This window comes from Elephantulus edwardii, unplaced genomic scaffold (assembly GCF_000299155.1).
Source record: "Elephantulus edwardii isolate Elephantulus edwardi_28Jun2011 unplaced genomic scaffold, EleEdw1.0 scaffold00150, whole genome shotgun sequence".
NCBI lineage: Eukaryota > Metazoa > Chordata > Mammalia > Macroscelidea > Macroscelididae > Elephantulus > Elephantulus edwardii.
The window spans coordinates 8,085,333-8,101,492 of NW_006399900.1; the positions used below are offsets into that span (position 1 = coordinate 8,085,333).

Below are 16,160 nucleotides of genomic sequence, written 5' to 3' on the forward strand. Positions count from 1 at the left end.
TTAAACTGTGCCCAAGCAACATTTAATTATTATTTTGAACAGTTCATATTCAATCTCTATTTCAGTGAACATCTAAGCTTTCTCACTGAGAACGAATAACAAGCCCTTCACATCACCACCAATAACTAGCTGTAAAAGCTATCTGGAGAAATGGCAATGTGACTCTCCTCCTGCAGCTCACCTTCATCACCTCTGCAGATGTACTGCCAGCATCGCCAATCACATGATGCAAACCCTGAAGCCGTCTCTGGACTTCTTCCTCAATGTAGGCATTGATCCTTCAAACAATGGAGAGAGAGATACGGTTCTCTGAACACTCTGAACACAAAGAACACATCGAGCTCCTTTCTCACATGCCTAGCTCCTTTCTCTATCACGCTTCATAACAGAGAACTTTCTCTTTAAAAGTGCCAAATGTTAACACCACTTTGGAAACATTAACATTTTTCTCCTAAGAAACTTAGTGTCATGTGTTACTATCTGGGCTTGCCCCAAACCAGGAAGAAGCTGACAGATAAGAGAATCTAGGGAATGAAAAGGAGACTAAATAATCTCACCCAAATCTTTTCAAGAGTTCTTAGTGGAAACACCATGGCAGAATAGGGAAACCAAAGACACTGGAATCACAAAGCTGCATGGTTTCAGGTCTTACTCTGAGACCAGACACTCTACATTCTAAGCCTTGGTTTCCTCGAGCAAATGACAATTCTTATTTCTCGTAGCATAAGGTCATTGGTGAATATTTAAAAAAAGAAAAGTGGACACATTCTCTAGGAATTCTAAGCATATACACAGCCCTGGAGAGACCTTTGTGCTACCAAGCAAAGTAAATATGCCTTTCTAAAACAATACGTAAAAAAAGTAATATTTTAAGTAAAGCATTGATGAATGTACCTGAGGTAATAAATAAAACCATAAGCAAGTGAGCCTAAACAATGTCATTTAGATGACCTTTGTTTAAATTTTAAACTAGCAATATGAAAGATACAGACCTAGATTTAAAGAGATACAGGAGTTCATGCTATTCTTACTACATTTTGCTATCCAGATAGTCTACATTTCTAATATCCATAGATTTAAGTCTACCCAATTTAAAATGCCCCTTTGACCTAAATAGAGTGAAGAAAATAATCACCATTTTTTTCATAGGCAAATAATGATTAGGCTGATTGATCTGAGAGTTTTAAGCTATGGAAAAACTCACAATGCCAACTAAAGAGAAAAACATGTCATTGTACAAACTTCAGCTTTCTTTCTATGCTATTTATGCTCACTCTAAAACTGGCACAATTTTTACACCATATTTCTTCTCTTTATAATCAATGGCATATACAATTTGCTGTCAGCATAAGCTCCTCTACCTTTGTATAGAATAATTCTACTTTGTCCTTCTTAACTTTCACTATTCTTGGTTAAGCTGATTTCTCTGGACCTTGTAAATCTCTTACCATGCAAACAACTTGCACCAACATTCCCTGGACATGGCTGTCCAATTCCCAAATTTTTTATTCCTTCTAATAACAGTGTACCCCACCAGAAGCCAAGAAGTACCTGAAGAGGATACAGTATACTTCAGACACACACTTTGCTTCTTGACTTTGTTAGCATCTATCACAAGCAACCTGATTACTCTAAGGAGTAGTGAGTTGTTAAATCACATTACAAATGCAGCCACTGAATATTGAGTACCCGGCATCCATTAGAGGGACCAAATGATCCTGAGACTTTTCAGGACTATGTGGCAAGCCAGAGAGAGAAGTCTTCCCCCCTAGGCTCCCAGGATGCCATTTATGAACAACATCAACCTCACATATCTTCTGCTTCAGCAACTGGATTTCATGTTCTAACCTACAGAAAGGAGCCACATGAATTAGTTTAACAGTACTTCCTGGGCATCTCTGCGACGTGAGACATTGTGTCAGGAACCATGAGGCATCTAGATAAAAACCCTACATGCAAAAGATTGCCTTTCTAAGAGAAATAAAGGTGATACAGATATTTAAGACAAAGCATGAGGTAATTATGGGCCACAAAGGGGGTTTGGAACAAGTGCTGCAGGTGTCTAAAAGTTGGAGGGAGTTCTACCATCAAAGACTCAGAGATTTCCTTTGTTGTCAAGAAGTCTTCGGAATGTTGAGGTCCAGCTATACAGAATAGCAGATTATTGACTATATTTTGGGGTTCCACGAAGTATGTTTGATTAAAGAAAACTCTGCTTTAAAATGCTTTTAAAATCACCAGTCAAGGAGGATCTTCACAGTGAAGGCAGTGCTGAGTCTTGGGAGGCCGGTAGGAATTTTAATTTTTAGAAATTATGATGCGAGGTTCTCTAGGTAGAAAAGCACAATGAATGAAGGTGCTAAGCCTTTATTTAGCATAACCTTTGAAACAAATTTTTGGTTAAAATAAGTGTATAGGTAAGGGTTTGGCAAGACAGAGCTAGGAAAGCAAACTGAACACTCCAAAAATTATAATACTCTCCAAAATTATAGGAGTAGACACTTAGTTCCAATGAAAAAGAATACACTTAACACAAGGTTAAAAAAGGGTTAAGACCATTCTTCTACTGGTGCAAGCATGGAGCCATCAGACTCTGACAGCCAAGTCTCTAAGTAAATTAGACCCCAGGAGGTAAGAGCTAACGATGATGGTCACTCACTACATGAACTCGGGCAAGTGAGTTATTTAAAGCTAAGTCTCATTTTCTTCATGTCTCAAAATGAAAGTCAATTCGTCTATGTCCCCTATGACCTAAAAAGAAGAGATTCTTGATTCAGATTCTGAGGCACCCAGCCTTCTGGTGCCACCAAGAGCAACTGACTGGTTGATCCTGAATATGAAAGCCAAGTTCTTCACTTTCAGACATTGATTATGGTGTCATGGGAGTAAACATTCATTTCATAGAAACATCCCAGTTTCATTTCAAAGGAGGTGGTTTAAGTGGATGTATGGGGCCTAGTGGTGGGCAAAGAACCAGGGAACAATATGATGAGTTCTAATAGATAGCAAAGAAAATGAGTCACATGTAAGTAGGGAATAACCAGCGTATATAATTAAGATACTCTCTGCTTGGGTTATGCAAGGTAATCCTTCAGAACTGGGGAAGCGGAAGACTTTGCAAAACAAATGGGATTTGAGTAGATTCCTGAAGGCTGAGCAGGATTTACATGGGTGGAAGTGATAAAACAGGCTTTGTCCCTGGTCTAGGGAGGGCTACACATGGGTAGCTGTGTGGTCAGCAGACAAGAGAGCAAAGCAGGTAAGAGTCAGATGGTAAGAAGCCCTCTACTCTGGTTGTGACTGTCCACTTTCTGTATGGCATGATGCTCAATGACTATTTAACCTGGAAGGTTTCAATACACCCACCTAGAAACTGAGCAGAGTGACAAGTTCATTCGAAAAGTATGTAATATTGTGTGTCGATTACATTACACAGAGTACAGAGGAATAGTATTATTATTCACTCATTCACTGCCACCCATTCAGAAATGACTCACAGCTGACCCTCCAGGGATTTTTCAGAGGCTGTAAATCTATTGGCCTAAAGACAAGAAGCTGCGCTGCAATCCTGAAGGCACATGGTTCAAGGCCACCAGTTGGTCCCTGGGAGAAGGATGGGCAATCTCCTTCCATGAGATTAACTCCCTCTGAAAAGCCACCAGACAGTTAGCTATGGGTGGATTCCAACTTGACAGTACACAACAACAACAACAACAACAAGTCCCATGAAAGATGACTGCTCATCCCTCTCCTGCAGCGCTGCCAGTGAGTTCGAACCACCAGAGAGGGTCTGTCTTTGGGTTAGCAGTGCAGCTCACTACACACTACAACTGCTACTATATTAAAGATTTGTGACCAATTAGCTCCGTTCTGACCTCACACAGGAAAAGGAAATCTCAGATAAAGTGACAGAAGGGCTTTTCAAATGGCAGGGATGCTGCCTAAGGCATGTCATTGGGACAGCTGCAATAAACAGATGGTTAGAACGGGAAAAAAAAGCACAACACACTACTGAATTCAAGCTTCTTCATGAAGCACTGAGAAAATGATGGGAAAGCCAAGGTTAGGGCAGCACTGCCCAGTCTGATTCTACACCAATTAAATGTAGTGTTTCACACTTGTGGCATTTTCCAAACTGACACAGTCAAATGGGCCCCTGCTGAGTAATGAGAACCCAGGGAGAAAATACAGCACAGCTGACGCCCCCATAGAAAGCTGCAGAAGCAACAAAAGTGACAGCAAAGATGCGAGTTCATCTATCTGAACCAAGTCTCAGCAAAGCGTAGTCCACAAATATGCACAGCTAAGATCCTGTGCTGTGGGGGTCTGGAAGAATGCTGACAGTGGGAAATCACTGCTTCCACTATTACAGAATATAAATGCTAAGCGCCCAGAGAGTGCAGCTCCTGACAAAAGCCAGGGCCATGAAGCTAAAAGCTCGTGCAGCAATCTTCTGCACACTGCAGTGCACAAATTGAGAGCATGCACTCCATTGCTTTAAATTCTCAAGGGCTGAAGCTCTGTCCAGCAATTTCATTTACATAAAATACCTGCAATCATTTTCTTAAACCTCTGACCTATTTCTCTGAAGTAATAGCACTGGAGTCCTTTATCATCATTTTGTTGCTCTGTTTTGTCAAAAGGAGTGACAGTAAATATATCTGCAGTCTATAGGCAGATCATTTGAAAAGGAGGTTTTCCTGACTTTTTCAGGTAAGATGGTAAATGTGATTTTGGTGCTTCCTAGTAGGAATTACCTTGTCACCAACAATTGATGTCACTGTCTAAATGCTGGAGCTTTGTCTGCAGCCCCTCAGGAGGTGCTTTGGGTGGGGAGTTCTGGGAAGAGGGTACGCTCCAGGCCTTCTAAACAGCTTCACTGAGGAGCTCCACTGACAGAAGAGAATGGGGCTACAAGAGGCTCAGCACCTGATGTTGTCCATCCACTTCTTGTCCAGTGAGAACAGACTTCCTCTGCTCAACAAGGTTAGGAGGCACAGGGTCCACACACGAATACCTGGTGCTGGACTCTTAACTTGGTGCTATTTGCACCCCAACAAAGACAGCCTTGCTGGAAATCCTGGCTTTGATCTACAGAGCCAGCAGAAAAAGCACACTCAAACTCACACATTTAATCACTTTGAGAGCTGACTCCCTGGTAAGGGAATAGGTGACAAAATAAATAGCCTTTCCTTACCATGAAAATAGTTCTAGTCAGTCTGTCATATAATCATCAGAAAGCACATTTGAATACACCATGAGTTGAAAAGCATCTGAAAAGTTTTGTTTGCTTTCTTCCTCCAAATAATCCAGACGCCTCCTTTCAAATAGAGTGAGTCAGTAAATATGGGAGAACTCATTTTAGTTCCCTACCAGGTACTGGAATTAGTATCCTCTGTGCAACCTGTGAACTCAGGGATAAATCTTTATTTTAATAAGTGGTAGTCAAAGCGAAGCTGCAAAGCTACTGGTCAGAGAAGAAAGGAAGAAGGGAGGGAAATAGATGAAAGAGGACAAAAAGAGAGATGATGGGTCAAAGAGGAAGGAAGGAGAATAAGATGGAAGGATGGTGAAAGGGAGGGAGGGAAAAGGAAGTAAAAAAGAAATGAACAAAGGAGAGAAGAAACAAAAGAAAAAAAAAGAGGAAAGAGAATTGTAAAAAGAAACAAACAGTGGGAATCAGAAGGCAGGAGAGATGTTGTTGTTGTTTTTATATGCCATTGAGTAGACTGCAAGTAGACTCACAGAGACCTTATGTACCAGAAGCTCTGAAGCCTGCCCTGTCTGGAGTCAGTCTCACTGATTCCAACACACCTACCCTCATTGCCCTAGTCATTGTCATCCAGAGTCTTCCTCGCCTGCACTATCCCTCCATCCTTCCAAGCATAATGTTCTCCAAGGACCGGTCTCTCCTGGCCACATCCCCAAAGTATATGAGACAAAATTTAAAAATCCTAGCGTTCAAGCAGAAATTTGGTTTCACCCTCTCCAAGACAGACCTATTTGTTTTCTTGGCAGTCCAGGGTATGTTCAAGACCCTTCTTCAGCACCACAACTCAAAGGCATCAATTTTTCTGTCATCCTTAATCATTATCTAGCTCTCTGATGCATAGCAAATAATTGTGAAGACCATGTCATGGATCAGGCACACCTTTAGACTGGCAAAGGTGCTTCTCAGTCTTCTGGAAAGGTCCCTGACAGCAGATTTACCTAATGAAATTCATGTTTTGATTTCTTGACCACTGGTGCCAAGAGTGTTGACTGTGGAGTTGAGCAGCTGTAACTGTTAGCAACTTCAGTCTCTTCACCATCCATCATGATCCAGTAGTGAGAATCTTTGTTTTCTTGATGTTGAGCTTCAATCCATATTGAAAACTACAGTACTTGACCTTCTGCAGCGAGCACTCCTCAGCTTCAGCAAGCAAGATTGTGCCATCTGCATAAAGTAGGTTGTTGATGAGTCTTCCTCCAAACCTGATGCCACAATCCTCCTCATAAAACCCAGTGTTTCAAGTGATCTGTTCCGAATATAGATAGACAGATGCATCATCTCTGATGCACCCCTTTCCTGATTTTGAACCATGCAGTGTTACTCTGCTCTGTTCTGAGTACTGGTCCAAAATACAGGTTTCACTTAAGTACAATCAAGTGTTCTGTGATTCCCATTCTTCTCAAGGTTAACCATAATTTGTTGTGATCAACACAGTCAAATGCCGTTGCATAGTCAATAAAACACAGATAAATATCCCTCTGGTATTCTCTGCTTTTTGCCAAGATCCATCTGACTATGATGACAATGTCTCTAGTGTACCAAGAAATCTGGAGGACAACTACCTGGCCAAGTGACTGGAAGAGATCTGAAATTATTCCCGTTAAAAAAAAGGTGACCTGACAGTGTGGAAATTATCACTCATATCACACAGAAGCAAAATCCTACTGAAGATTACCCAGAAACGATTTGAACAGTACATTGACACAGAACTATTGGAAATACAAGCTCAGTTTAGAAAAGGCCGTGGCACTAGAGGAGAGATGTATACAAACCAACATAAAATAAACATTTTCAAAACGGAAGGAAGATGGATAGGGGCAAAACCACAGGGCCGCACAGTTTGATGGACGGAGAGAGAGGGTGAAAGAAATGAGAAGGAGCCAGCAGGGACCTGAAAAGACTGGGTAATGATGGGCAAGGTCAATCGTGATTCATTGTATAAAATATAATGCATGGGAATGATTATATGAAATACAATATGAATGAAGAATAGTGTAAAACACAATGTATATGAACTTTTTGAGCCAACCAATATAAAATAAAATAATATTAGAAGTTGTAGTTTAAATAAAAAGGAAGGAAAGAGAAGGTAAAAAGAAGAGGATTATTTCCCAATCATTTGTATCTAAGAAAACCTTACAACACACACATCACATCTCATACAGCAAGTGGGGTAACAGACAGGACTTGAGCTGGGATGACATTTTTCATTCTAACTTTAGACTAAAAGATTAGAAAATAGGATACAAAGTAATAATTCATTGTATTGTCTTTCTCACTGCAATATGAGTCAGACCAACCCACAGATGACCCTCCAGCAGGCTTTCTGAGGCGAGAAATGGCACAGGAGGAGATTGTCCATCTTCCTCGGGCTGAAGAGCTGGAGGATTTGAAGCGCCAGAAAGGTACCACATTGGGGTTAGCGGTGTAGATCCTCACCAACTACACCCCCAGAGGATGCTTAAGGCCTCAGATTCGGTAAAGATAAGCATGTGTCCATGTAGTAAGGATTATAAAGGCTAAAAAGAATTCTCTTTCTAAAAGATAAGGAGAGACAAGCCATAGGAGTAGGAAACAAGCAATCTTTTGGCACCTACTACAGGGTTGATGATGTCCCTCCTGCTTCTCACCTCTCCTGGTCCTTCTTGAGCATTTCCTGCTCAGCTTCCAGGCCGGCCTGGAGCCCTGACTGAGCGCTGCTGCTGTCACTCCTCAGAGTTGAGAATTTCTGCTTCTGCTCTTCCATCTCCAGGCCCAGGGTGGCACGCTTCTGCAAGGCAGAGTGTCTTCTCTCTAGCTTGGCCACAGCCTGCTCCAAGGCCTCTCTCTGCTGCTTCTCCTGGGATTCAAGAATCTCCTTCTCTTTCTTCCTCACTTTCTCTTCCTGATGTGCTAGGTTGGCAGTGATCTCAAACGTGGCTTGCAGCTTTTGCAGCTGGCTTGCATTGGCTTGATACTGCATAAATTGTTCTTCTTTTTCTCCCATCTCTTTCTCTACTTGATAGAGAGTATTGTCTAAGCTGAGAGGGCCTCTTTCAAGGATTTCAAGGGCTCTCTGCTTTTCTTCTAACAAAGCTGGCAAGTGACTCTTTAGCAGGTACTGTAGTTGGCGTTCTTTATCCTGCAGTCTGGACTCCACTAGCTTTATTTTCTCTGTGTCTTGAGCTGCCTGTGTGAGATTTATGCAACTATCACCATTTTTTTTCAACACCTTATATTCCTCTTTATTTTCACTTTTCAAATGCTTTAGGATTTCCTGTTCTTTTTTAACTTCTCTCTTCAGGAGATCTTTCTGATGAACCAGGTCCTTCTCCAAGTTTGCTAACTTGACTAGCTGGCTTCTCTTGAACTCTAAGAAGCGCACTGTGGCCTTTTCACATTCCTCTCCATCACCATCCCCTTCCGCCCGTGCTTCCTTGGTCCGCAGGAGGGACTCTCGGATGTCCTCTAAGTCTCTCTTCTCCTCCTCCACCCGCTGAACCTCACCTCGCTGCTTCTCTCGGATCTGCTCTTCAAGGTGGCTTACAAGCAGGAACTGTTCCTGTTCTTGCGCCTCCAGTCTCTTCTTTTCAAGTTCGAGCTTGGCGTGCTGTTCATCTTTCTCTCTTTTGAGTGAGTCCAGTTTTCGAAATATCTGAACCTTCTCAGCCTTCTCACTGTCATTGAGTTCCTGGAGCCGCTGGAGTTCTTTGACACAGAAAACACTCTTTTCTTCCTGTTTCTTCTTCAACGACTCCATCTCCTGCTGCTCCCTCAGCCTCTCCTCTTCCAACTTTTCTTTCTCGGCAAGCAGATCTTTCAGCTTGCTCTCAATGTGGAAGCTGCGGCGCTTGAGGCTCTCCTCCTGCTTGCGGATCTGCAGCTGCACAATTTCCGTCTCCTTGCGCTGCGTCTCCACCTCCTGCTGCATACGCTCCAGTTCAGCCTTGTCAGATTTCTGCTTTTCTTCCATTTCTTCTATGAGTTTTCTGAAATAAAAAGCAATGATCCTTAGTCAGTTGTTATGGTTCCAATGTGACTCTACCTTTTTCTTAACAGATATGTTCTGGAATTGAAAATGAAATAAAAAAAAACAAAAAACACCCCACAAACAAACCGAAAAACCCACAGCTCTTTAACTGTCAAACATACCATTTCTCCTGATACCTGTTTGTTAGGGTCTAACATCAATGTGTTCATATATGGTATCATTTTTAAAGTTCCTTGAGCTCAAAAAGAAAGAATCATACACAGTTACTTTTTAAATGTGAATAAATGTATTCACCTAGTGGCCAAAAGCCCAAAGTCATACTAGAAGACAACATTAAGTAAAAATGGCCTCCCTCCTTTGAAAATACTGCCTATAAATCTCAAACCAAAAGTATCCCCTTGAGTAATCCTAAAACAACAATACTTTGGCTTAACTAGTATAGTAAAAAGGAAAAAATTCTGCCTTGAACACCATGCTCTTTGATGAACTATGAATATGGGACCAAATTTCCAACAATAACCAAAAGATTAGGGAATACTGAGGGCAATGAATTTATGTCAATGAAGAAAGAACACCTCAGGAAAAAAGGAAGAAAACTTGCAAAACTCAAAGGATATAATCAATGCCACTAAATTGCATGTTTTGTAGTGTCTATTTTAATAAAAAAAATTAAATTTGTGGAAAAGAAAAAATGCTTTTTTTTTTTTTTCTCAACTCACTCATGTCAGATATCAAAGTGAAGAAAATCAACAGGCCCTGGTTTCGGTTCAAATAACTACATGTTATTCTGGGGATTAGATGCTAAATTTTATATGAAGTAGAAAAAGTACCTGAACCTGAGTCAACATGTCAGGGCTGAGACAGTTCATAGAGCAAAATTACAGGGCATGAAAGAGTATCAGCAAGTGGCCTCATCTCAGAGTCCACCAGCAACCTATTCTATATAATGACAGAAGCTAAACTAACTCATCCATGAATGCCTAATCCCCAGATTCTAGAAGGTAAAGATCCAGTATGCAGGTGACCTATAGGTTTCAGTGACCTACAGGTTAAGATCCTAATCCAATATCTATCCTTAGTGTATTTCTTCATTGTGAAAAATGATAGGAGAAAACAAAACAAGGTAAAAACAGTATGGAACAACCAAAGATTATATTCGGAACAAATACAAAGCTCTGCTAATCAATTAAGCAAACACACACATACACACATCCAGTACTGAGACAGATCTCTCTCTCTCTTTCCTTCCTTCCTTCCTTCCTTCCTTCCTTCCTTCCTTCCTTCCTTCCTTCCTCCCTCCCTCCCTCCCTCCCTCCTTCCTATCCATCCATTCATCCATCCATCTAGCCATCCATCATCTATCTTTTATCTATCTATAGTTGTTGTTGTTGTTATGTGCTGTTGAGTCCTCTGCAACACATAACAAACCTATGTACAACAGCTCTGAAGCCTGCACTGTCCTGAGCCAGTCTGATTGACTCCAACACACCTACCCTTATTGCCCTAGATACTGTATCAGTCCATCTCATCCAGGGTCTTTTAGTCTTTAAACTGACATTTGGTCTCCATGACAGCAGATTTCCCCAGTGCAACATGTCTTTTAATGTGACTGCTGGTACCACGGAAATGAACCCAAGTAAAAGGAAATTGTTGACCACTTCATTATTCTCTCCATCTATTACAATGTTGCCTATTGGTTGAATGGTGATAATTGTTTTATTGAGGTTGTGATGTAACTCATATTGAAGGCTGTTGCCTTTGATCTTCTACATCAAGTATCTCAAGTCCTCTTACTTTGAACAAGCAAGGCTGTGCCATCTGTGTAATGCAAGTTACTATGGAATCTTCCTCCAATTCTGATGCCCATTAGTTCAGCTTCCAGTTGATTTGCTCAGCATACAGACTGAATAGGTATGTAGAAAGGGCACAACCTTGCATACTTTTTTTTTTTATTTTGAACCATTCATTGTTCCTTTGTTCTGTCTGGACAACTGCTTCTTAGTCACATGAGCTCAATTAAGTGTTCTGGGATTCCCATTCTTCTCAATGTCATATATAGTATTTCTTAAGCAAGATTTTATTTGCACATGATATTAATGATACTATGCAATAATTATCACATTTTTTTGAATAATTTCTTTTGGGAATAGGAACAAACATGGGTCTTTTCCAGTCACTTGGCCAGGTAGCTATCTTTCAAATTTCTTGGCAGAGGCTAGTGAGCATCTTCAGGGCTGCATCTGTTAACTGAAACTTGTCAAATGGTATTCTATAATTTCTCGAGGCCTTATTTTTTTGCCACTTCTTTCAGTAGAGCTTGGATGTCTTTCACTATTACCACTGATTCTAGACCATAAGTTACTCCATGAAATGGTTCAGGGTGACCAGTTTTTTGGTACAGTGACTATGTATTCCTTCCATCTTCTTATAAGGCTTCCTGTATCATTCAGTATTTTGCCTGTAGAATTCTTCAGTACTGCAACTTGAAGTTGGAATTTGTTCTTAAATGTTTTCAGCTAGAGAATTACTGAGTGCTCTTCCCTTTCAGTTTTCTAGCCCCAGCTCCTTGCACGTTTCATTAAATACTCTTTCTCTTCTTTGAAATATTCTGTTCAGCTCCCTTCCCTTAGCAGTTTCCCCCCTAATTTTGGCTTCTTTTCATTGCAATGCAAGTTTCAGAGTCTCTTCTGACATGCATGTTGGTCTTTTCTTTCTTTCCTCTCTTTGCTATATCCTTCACAGATGTCCTTTGTGTTATCCAACAACCTTTCCAGTCACCACCTCTTGGGTGGGAATAAATTCTTCCCTAAGTAGGCACTAAAGGAGCTCTACTTGCCTTGTCTCTTGGGAGTTTAGCTGCTACTCAAAGGCCATATCTGTCTGGCAGTCTGAAATCACCAGACACTCCACAGGCAAAAGACAGGCAATCTTCTGATTTACAGCCTCAGAAAACCAATGGACAGACAGCCATGATTCAATTCCTGATTATATGGCAATGAGTTTCTTTCCTTTGTTTTAGTCTTCCTTTGTTCTAACGTTAATTCAAACTGCATGTTGTTTGGTGTTGTTATGCTCCATCAAGTTACCTACGATTCATAGTGACCAGATGCACAATAGCTCTGAACTCAGCTCTATCCTGAGCCAGGCTCACTATCTCCAACACACCTACCCCTATTACTCCAATTACTGTGTCAATCTATGTCATCTGAAGTCTTCCTCTCCTGCACTGCCCTCCACCCTTCCAAGTATGATATCCTTCTCCAGAGACTCATCCTTCCTGGCCACATGCCTAGGAGATGAAGCTTCAAAAATATTTGCCTCTAAGGATTAGCTTGGTTTCATCCTTTCCAGGAGAAAGTATTTGTTCTTGTTCTCTTTGCAGTTCAATACTCTTCTCCAGCACCACAACTCAAAGATATCAATTCTTCTCCTGTCATCTTTTGTTCTTGTCCACCCCTCTGATGCATAGCAAGTAACTGTGAAGACCACGGCCTGAATCAGGTGTAACTTAGTCTCCAGATTGACATTCTTGCTCTTTAGCACTTTTGACAGGTCCCCGGCAGCAGCTCTCCCCAGAGCCATTTGTCTTTTGATTTCTTGACCGCAGGTGCTAAGAGTGTAGACTATGGAGCCAAGCGGAAAATGTAAACATCAATCATGATGCTGCTAATTAGCCCACTGGTGAGAATGTTTGTCTTCTGGTTGTTGAGCTTCAATCGATATGGAAGGCTGCAGTTCTTGATCATCTGTAGCAGTGTTTCAGCTCCTTGTCAGTTTCAGTAAGCAGGGTTGTGTCATCTGCACAACATAGTCTGTTGATGAGTCTTCCTCCAATCTTGATGCCACACTCCTCCTCATGAAGGGCAGGCTCCTGAATGACCTGTTCCGCATATAAACTGAAAAGGCACAGAGCCTGGATGCATCTCTTATACACTCCTTTTCCTAATTTTGAACCAAATTCAAACATGAAGTAAAACCAACTTGCAGAATCAAGAAATGACCTCAAGCCATTAGATGCATAACTAACAATGGCAAGATACATAATTAACACACACACTGATGGGGGACACAGGGCTCCACACACTAAACAGCACGTCATACACTGACTTACCTTTTACTTTCTAACTTTTCAAGTTCTTCACGCTGTTGCCTCTCAAATTCAAGTCTAAGAAAAGAAAATGAAAATGTATCATGTAGAGTTTTCTATTTTCTTTCTGACTTTCTGCATATACAATCAAATATATTACTAAGAATACTAGTTTTTAAAGTATTATTTTAATTATTATAGATTAGCAAGTTTTAAGATACATTCTTTGTTCTTTATTAGATATTAGGCATATTTTGAGTACATTAATTTAAAGCAAACAGAGACCTTTTTTTAATTAAAGGAAAACAAAACATCACTTCACTGAAAAGACAGGGTTAGAAGAGATTTCTTAATGATAAGCATGCCTACTCCTGCTAGCTTAGTCACTGTTAAGTATTTGTTAAGTAAATTGGAGAATCTCTACCTTAGACAGATGGGTCCTTTTATAGGAAAAAGACTGCCAGGAAGGTAGGTAGAGAGAGAGAGAGAGAGAGCACAGGGATCAATTAAGAAAAAAATTAATAGGGAAACATCAAGAGAAATGCAATAAGATACTTAAAAACAGTCACTCACAAATTAAAATGCCATGTTATAAACACCACATTTCCCAATGAATTTTAAAGCAAACACTCCAAAAAGTTAGCTCTGTTATGCCTGCATATATCAGATAGTAACTGTACACAATAACTGAGTATCAACTATCCGTGAGCAGTAATCAAACTTGCAGTTTACAACTTTAGGGGTATTCTGCGTGCAAGTTCAGCAAGATCCTCTGTAATTAGTAGTTAGATTGTATGGGAGTCACTGTAGTCTACACAGACAATAAACAAAATTGCCACTGTAAGTCATAGAGAATTTTAAAATAACTCACTAAAATACTGATAAGATTTCTTTTCAAGGATTGGCTTGATTATTATGAGATTTAAGAATTCCTATCAAATAGCATGAACTAAAATCCTTACATCGGTGCATGTTTGTATTATGACAGATGTAGATAAAGTCGCAAAGCCGAACTATGGAACAGTTCATGTCTCTTTGGATAACTGACACACAAATGTAGATTGGCAATAGACTTATTTTCCCAGTGAGTTAACACATATTTATTTTTTAACATCTAAAATATTTTAATTTTTTTCCATTATTGCACATTTTCTTCCCCATTCCTTATCCTCTCCCCCAGCCCTCCCCTCAGAGTATCCCTTTTTCCAGATTGTTGCCATACATATAATGACTAATCATATATCCCATCAGATAAGGAGCTAATACATACTTCAAACATATCTTCTTTGACTTAATTTGGGTTAATACTGACAGTGGAATGTCTGGTGGCATAAACGAGTATCTATTTTGTGGTACCTTCTGTGTTATATGACTTTCAGGCATTATCTTACTATTTCTCTAGCAAATTCTTTCTTTTTCACAGAAGAGGAAACTCAAAACTTGAGAGTTGTTTACTAGTTTAAGCTAATAATGAAGACATGTGATAGAGCTAAGATTTTAACCCACTATATCTCCAAATAATATATTAACTTATTTTATAAACAGTTTTCAAATTTTAACATACAATAATTACATTAATTCCTTTATTGCAAATTGTAACATATGGTTATACTTATGCTACCGTCAATGAAAAGAATTAGTAGTTTATTATAGGCATTGTCTTCTTTGAGAAATCTGTCGCACAAGTATCTCCAAAAGCCATTAGACAGTTGCAGAGTCTATTCTATGTACCATTCTATAAAGACGACATTTTACAAACAAAGTATTAAGCTGATTTCAACTCAATGTGATTACATGCTAGTCAGAAGAGAACTATGTTCTACAGAATTTTAAGGGCATCTTGTCTGGAAGTCATTTTGAACATCCAACCTTTGGTTAGACCTTTGGTTAGCAGCATTGCACATTTACCACTTGCAACACCAACAGGTTCCCAGACTAGATGCACCCATGGCTAGTGATATGATTTTAACTCACAGAGACCTGACAGGACAGCAGAACTGCTCCCTAAGCATCTGAGGCTGCAACCTTTGTGGAGCAGACACCTTTCTCCTGCAGAACAGCTGGTAGGTTAGAACTGTCCTCACGGTTAGCAGCACAATGATTAAGCCATTATTTCACCAAGCTCATGCCTACAGGGGCTTTATTAAAGTTAACATATGACTATTATGTTATTTTTAAAAATCCTGGAAAACTTGAAAGATCGAATCTTGGGAAATGTTCCTAGTGGATATTTTCCAATTTCAGTATAAGTTTAGTCTTTTAAAAATATATACAAATTCAAAAAAGAATTAGTAGATAAAACCAGAATATTTTTCTACTGAAATTGTGTTTAGTATCAATTTTTATGTTCTGTGAACAAAAGCTCAATGTGACCATCAGCAGATAATACATCTCTGATGATGTCAAACATCAAATGTTTTTCTGAGGGCTCGTAACAGCTCATCTCCACTGTGACATTTTCACTGACAACCAACTTAGTTTCAGGAACTATGCCAAGCACAGGAGATAATTTGAGTAGTAAGTCCCAAACACCATGGAGTTCCCACGGTGGGACAGCAGACACGGATTCTGCCCCAGTGTGTCACAATGCATGGCTGAGGAAGATAACAGCGCTGGAATATTCAAAAGGAAGGACAGATGACAGAATGTGATAGTAACAGGAATCCTTATGAGTGGACTCATAAACAACAGCATGACAAACGGTGTGGGGAAAAAGGAAACTGCCAACAATTCCCTTCTATTTGCATCAACAATCAATACCCATGAAAGCAGCAGCCAAGAAATCAAATGGCGTATTGCCTTGAGTAGATGTACTACAAAATACTGCTTCA

General features: G+C 40.1%; 1 protein-coding gene across 2 annotated transcripts in view; it reads right to left on the minus strand.

The window, feature by feature from the left end:
- Positions 1–16,160, minus strand: part of KIF16B (kinesin family member 16B) — a 385,768-nt gene that overhangs the window by 153,390 nt on the left and 216,218 nt on the right. The window contains exons 17-20 of one of the 2 annotated variants that reach the window (XM_006894756.1): positions 13,354–13,407; positions 7,903–9,240; positions 1,690–1,848; positions 182–278 (exon numbers count right to left, since the gene is read on the minus strand). In XM_006894756.1, the coding sequence (XP_006894818.1) occupies positions 182–278; positions 1,690–1,848; positions 7,903–9,240; positions 13,354–13,407 (1,648 nt within the window). The remainder of the gene's footprint in view (positions 1–181; positions 279–1,689; positions 1,849–7,902; positions 9,241–13,353; positions 13,408–16,160) is intronic. The other variant, XM_006894757.1, reaches the window with a different exon arrangement.